At 44.4% G+C, this 5,958-nt stretch overlaps 1 protein-coding gene across 2 annotated transcripts; it reads left to right on the forward strand.

The window, feature by feature from the left end:
- The first annotated feature begins 301 nt into the window (after nucleotides 1-301).
- On the forward strand, nucleotides 302-5,665 carry LOC147620614 (uncharacterized). 2 transcript variants are annotated; one of them, XM_086824858.1, is made up of 3 exons: nucleotides 302-396; nucleotides 2,462-2,657; nucleotides 2,753-5,665. In XM_086824858.1, exon 3 carries the CDS (start codon nucleotides 2,955-2,957, stop codon nucleotides 5,388-5,390), a length of 2,436 nt encoding a protein of 811 aa, XP_086680984.1. In that variant the 5' UTR covers nucleotides 302-396; nucleotides 2,462-2,657; nucleotides 2,753-2,954; the 3' UTR covers nucleotides 5,391-5,665. The 2 variants fall into 2 exon arrangements, with proteins under 2 accessions (XP_086680984.1, XP_086680983.1); XM_086824857.1 differs by having other exon boundaries at nucleotides 2,462-2,604.
- The last annotated feature ends 293 nt before the right edge of the window (nucleotides 5,666-5,958 follow it).

The raw sequence follows: 5,958 nt of genomic DNA on the forward strand, positions 1-5,958 counted from the left end.
AGGTGGTTATTGCATGGCATTAATAACGTGGAGGTCCGAGGTTGGCCCAGCTTTTTTGAACACAAAATAATGCCCACCACGAGGATGCCACCGGGAGACCGGACATAAATGGGCCAGTTACAAAAGTGACTCAGCAGTTGGCTGTAGCCATGATGACTCATGGCTTGTTCCTTTTTTTTAAAAACAAAAGGGCAGGCAATAATAAAAAAAGACAACTAGACAGCTAGTGTAAGCCAGCTGGATCCGATTGTGCCACGTGGGATAGGGGTGTCTCTATATATAAGAATGGCATTCCGCGGCATGCTCGCATATCTCCTGCTGTGCTTCTGCCATTGGCCCATGCTTTCGAGCTCTTCCCCTGCCGCAGCCCCGCCAGCACTGGAGCTTCCCGCTCAGGTAAGCTTTCTACACTGCGCTCTCTATATCTTCCCCACCCTCGCCGTTACCCTAACCCTAACCCTAACCCTAACCCTTTCTCTGGTTCCCCCATCGCTTTGCGCTTCTCATCAACATCGCTTTCTTCTAAACTTGACCCTCCGCATCCCTGTGCTTTTTCCTCAATTTTGCTATCTTCCATTCGTTCAAGCCTCTATCCTAACCCTATGGAACTGCATTGACCCTTACCCTAAGTCTTACCCTATTCCGAACACTATAATCTTTCTCTCGCTTCCCCATCGCTTTGCGCTTCTCTACAAGGCTCTCTTCTTGCCCTAACCCTTCGTATTCATGGAATGCCTTGAAATCTTTTTGCTAATTGTAACCTTAACCTTGGCGAACTTCCACTTTCTCCAATTTCAATCCTGATCATGGCGAATGCGATCAAAAGTTACCATGTCTCCCCGTCGCTTTAGCGTTGCATTAGCGGAGAGTAATGAAAGCTCTTTCTCCGATTCTATTTCCCTGCCGTTGAGGACAAACTGTCCGGTGATATGCGTTTTGCATGCTGCTTAACGTGAGATAGAAAGTTGTCCTGTCTTTTCCGTTGCTGTTGACAATGGCAATGAAAACTCTCATATTCCGTGCTCTGCGTTATTGCGCTCAGGAAAGTTTTTGTTACGTAGTGTTTGGATGGCTAATGGAAGGAATGCATAAGAATTTGTATACCAGCGTTCCTCCCTCTCATCTCCTGAACATCGTTTTTCTGCTTTGCCCTGTCGGCAGATAGCAAGAGCATGCCTGTTCCTTCGTTTGTTTGTGTTATTGTGTGCGTGTGTGCCCGTCCAGAGTGACCTTATCGTTGATCTTTGTTCTTGAGTCCTTGCCTTGATTACATCTAGGCTCTCCTTCTTAATTGTTGGAACGTGCTTCCGTGCCCTGCATGTGGTAGTTCTTTCTTTCCTGCGCTTAGATGTGCACTCTACGATATCTCTCCAGTAAAGACCTTCACGATTATGGCTCTTGGAACTTTTCACAGCTTTCACGCCAAGTAAGGCTTCCTAAACATTTCTATAGTAGCGCATGTGCTCATTAGGGTAGTCGTGCATAGTGCATGCATGGGGAGGGTAGGTTTGGACTGTTTTCACATGTTTGGCGTGGTGTTTCTCTCTCTTCTGCCTTTCTTTTTTCGGGTCGGAAAATCTAACCGGTTCGAAAAAATGAACATCCTATCTAATGACCGCACGTCCCTCATCATGTTAAGAGCCTCATTAACATGTGATGATTTTGTGAGCTGGGCTGGGTGGCAACAGAAGTTCAAGTTGCTAAGTCTCTTATTTGTCCGTTCTATTCGGTCCCTGTCTGTCAGATCGTTTGCTGTGATCCTCTGTTTGAGCATGTCCTTCCTTTCAAGCCCGCGTAGAGTCTTAGACGTGTCAATGCCCCCACCTGTTTTCTTATAGGCATGTTTATTGTCACGCAACAGTTGATTCGTTTTTCTGAAAAAAATGCACGTCTCAGTGTCTCTCGTGTCTATAGAAGCCTTCAACAAGGGTCTGTAATCGTAAAAGTTTACGTAATTTTAAACTGTTGTTCCTATTTAGTCAGGTTTTATGCTTATGGTTGCTGACAGTGGAAGTTTCTTCATAATATATATAACATTGGGGCCTTCTTGCCTCTCCATCGCACTCTCAATAGTTTTTGGTTTTTTTTTCCATAATTTATACTTTCATAATTAACACTTAATTATTAGCTGAAACAAGTGACGAATGTGTTTTGGTTTGAGAATTTGTTTTAAGGATCTTCTAGTTGGTATTGTAACTGCAGCTGCATCAATTTAGGCGATAGATTATTGTTAGCCTTGTTTTCAAGGTCGATGCGGGTAGCCTTGTTTTCAAGGTCGATGCGGGTAGCCTTGCGTGCAGTACTAGGTCTTTGACGCTTCTGAAAGTCTCTTCCCTCAAGTCTGCTTGATTACTCTCGTTTGAGATGTTTTTTTGCAGAAGTTGATTTTCTCATGAAGTTGTTTTGCTCATGTATGATTCTCTCTGAAGCTCGGATGCGCTCATTCCTCTTTTTTCTTCAGGACATTTTCTGAATGTTGTGATGGAGACCAAAGGTGGCAAAAAATCTAATATTTTGCAGTATGAGGCTCCTCTTGGATACACAGTTGAAGATGTTCGACCACATGGAGGGATTGAGAAGTTCCGCAGCGCTGCCTACTCTAACGTACGTCTTTGTGCAGTTTCTAAGGGTGATGAAATGGATAAGTTGCGTTCAAGGCAAGCTGTAATATTCTTTAGATGATAAAGATTGCTAGAAAACCTTCTTGGGAGTGCGTGAGAAACGTTAACTTTGGTGGAACTTGTTTGTGCAGTGCTTGAGAAAGCCATCCTGATGTTTACTTGAGGTAATCTTAGGAGTAGTCCGCGCGCCAGTTTAGAGTTGCGAGCAGTTTTTAAAGCAGGAGCTGAGGTGTGTGTAGAGTGGAAGGACGCACACCCCGTGGGGTAGAGCAGTTGACATCCTCTACTCCTGCTTGCTTTCGTTTCTTTCTAAAGCTTTCCTCCGTGGTCACGATGGGGATGCTTCTTCAGCCAGAAGAGAATGTGGTTGATTTACAACTGGAAGCATCTGGGGGCTTTGAAGGTATTGAGAAAAGGCTGCAAATTGAATTTTTCCCTGGCCCTATTGGTGGTGATGGTAAAGGCTTGAGAGCCCTATCTCGAGCTGAAATAGATCAAGTATTGTCGTCTGCAAGGTGTACCATTGTGTCAGAACTGAGTAACAGTGTGGTCGACTCCTATGTTCTTTCTGAGTCCAGCTTATTTGTCTATCCTTACAAGGTTATTCTCAAAACGTGTGGAACTACCAAGCTTCTGAATTCAGTTCCCACCCTACTCAATCATGCTGCTCAGTTGTCCTTGAGAGTGAAGGGTTGTAAGTACACCCGTGGCTCATTCAATTTCCCCCAACAGCAGCCCCATCCTCATGGAAGTTTTTCGGATGAAGTTAAATTTTTAGACAGCTTCTTTGGTAAACTTGGGTCTGGGAGTAAGGCTTACGTGATGGGTGATCCTACTAAGGCGCAAAATTGGCATGTTTACTTTGCATCAGCTTCGGAGTCTGAAAATGCTTTGGGCTCTGATGTGCCAGTTTATACCCTGGAGATGTGCATGTCAAAGCTGGACAGGAAGAGGGCTGCAAACTTTTTTAAAGTGATCTGTGACTCTGCTGCAGATATGACACAGAAATCTGGCATTGCTAATCTGCTACCCAAGTCTCAAATTTGTGACTTCGCTTTTGACCCATGTGGCTATTCCATGAATTCGTTGGAAAGAGGTGCTATGTCAACTATTCATGTCACTCCTGAGAATGGTCACAGCTATGCCAGCTTTGAGGCTATGGGTTATGGTCCTCAAGATGTGGATTTACAGACTCTCGTGGATGATGTGCTGGCCTGTTTCAGGCCTTCTCTGTTCTCCATTGCCCTCCACGTGAGTGGTGCTTCTGCCACTGGGTTAAAAGGAAATTCATGGGGAGCATTTGAATCTCCTCATGGGTATGTTTGTGACAATTTTAGCATGGAAAAGGTACTTGGGAGCAATATGGTTACGTTTTACACTTTCACAGACAATCTAGCTGGCTGTGGGCCTGTGGTTCCAAGCAATTTTATTCGGAGTGGATGGACCAAGTCAATCAGCAGTGGTCAGTTGAGAGTATCAGATGGTTCTGTGATTAACAATTTCTGCGGCATGCAAGTGTTAAAATATAACGTCTGTACTCTTGAAGTGGATCAACTTATATCAACGATCAATCCAGTGCTTGTTGGTACTACAAGCAAAGACATTGATGAAATGATAAAAAATCAGGTTCTGAACACCAGGACTGAGGATGCATTCTATGTCATGGATATAGGTGCAGTACTTAGGCTTTGGAAAACATGGAAACTGTTAATGCCTCGTGTCCACCCGTTTTATGCTGTGAAGTGCAACTCTGACCGAGTGCTTTTAGCTTTGCTGTCTGCCCTTGGTGCTGGTTTTGATGTAGCAAGCAAGACAGAGCTTGATATGGTAAGAGATCTGGGTATAGGTGGTGATAGGATAATTTTTGCCAACCCATGTAAGCTGCCATCACACATTCTGCATGCTGCCAATCATGGTGTTCATCTGACTACATTCGACTCCGAGGCAGAGTTATACAAGCTTCACAAAGTGAATCCTCAGGCAGAAGTGGTCCTTAGAATTCGGGTCTGTGATCTGGGAGCTAGGTGCCCACTTGGAGTGAAATATGGTGCAGAAATGCAGGAATGTGAGAGTTTACTAGTCCTTGCCAGAGATCTGGGGCTCAAAGTTGTCGGTGTTGCTTTCCATGTTGGAAGTGGAGCTTCAGATCCCTCATCATTTGCCCTGGGAATTGCCCAGGCATGCCGAGTGTTCGACATGGCCAAGATATTGGGAGTGACATCTATGAGGCTCTTAGATATTGGTGGGGGCTTTGTTTCTGATGGTGGTCATGGGGTTAGTTTCTCTGCAGCAGCTGCTTCCATCAATGATGCTCTTGAGAAATTCTTCCCAGCTTGCATGGGAGTGACAGTAATTGCTGAGCCTGGTCGTTTTTTTGCAGAGGAGTCATATACATTGGCTGCCCAAGTTTTTGGAAGTCGTATGCGCAAAAGGAATGGACAGGAAGTGGCTGAGTATTGGATCAATGATGGAATATATGGCTCTATGAATTGCTTAGTATATGACCATGCCATCTTATCTGTTCGTCCCTTGCATGCTTGCAGCATGAAGGACCTTATTGTTCCGGATGAAGGTTGTGAGTCTACAATTTTTGGCCCCACATGTGATGGCCTTGACACTATCATGAAGAATGTATGGCTACCACGTATGCAATGTGGTGATTGGCTGGTTTTTCCAAGGATGGGAGCCTACACTAAAGCAGCAGCTTCCAGCTTCAACGGTTTTGATATTAGTGGCATAACAACAGTGAGTGTATGCTCTATTGGGTAGTCTTTGTGGAACACATGTTTGGTGAAACAGAGAAACAGGCAATAAAGCCGTGATGGCCTCCAAGAACCTGTGCTAGTGGTTTTTTAATGTATTTTTTTGGCTTTTATATTATGATGTTGGTTCTAGGCTTTGAAGAACACATGCTGCTGGTAATGTTTGGCAACAAGTAGAGTGACTGGTTATCTGTGTGAAGTGTTGCTTAACAGCAGATTGTACATTATTGAAGCCTTTTCTAGCTTGAGTTTAAAATATCCTGTTACAAAACAACACCAAAACACTCCCCCCCCCTCCCTTTTTCTTCTTTTTCTTTCCCCCCCAAACCTCTTGCGGTATGTATATGATGTCATTTGGGTTTCTTCCCCTAGGCCCTCATTTATCTCCTCGTGGAAATTGAGCAACACGCCTTCCCTATCACATTAACATGGTCTGAGTAGCACGAGTCTTCCTGCACATGAACACGTCTTCGACTCTGTTAATATTCCTCCTTGAACTGACACTCTAAAGCTTTCACCCGGAAAGTTTTGCTTGCAAGCAACAAGGCATGGAACGTTATTCAAAGTTGTCCGAT

This window comes from Cibotium barometz, chromosome 31 (genome assembly GCF_041138505.1).
Source record: "Cibotium barometz isolate CiBa-2024 chromosome 31, ASM4113850v1, whole genome shotgun sequence".
In the NCBI taxonomy this organism is placed as follows: Eukaryota; Viridiplantae; Streptophyta; class Polypodiopsida; order Cyatheales; family Cibotiaceae; genus Cibotium; species Cibotium barometz.

Bases quoted from the DNA above. Each gene is read 5' to 3' on its own strand.
- LOC147620614 (XM_086824858.1), top strand. From the start codon at position 2,955: ATGGGGATGCTTCTTCAGCCAGAAGAGAATGTGGTTGATTTACAACTG.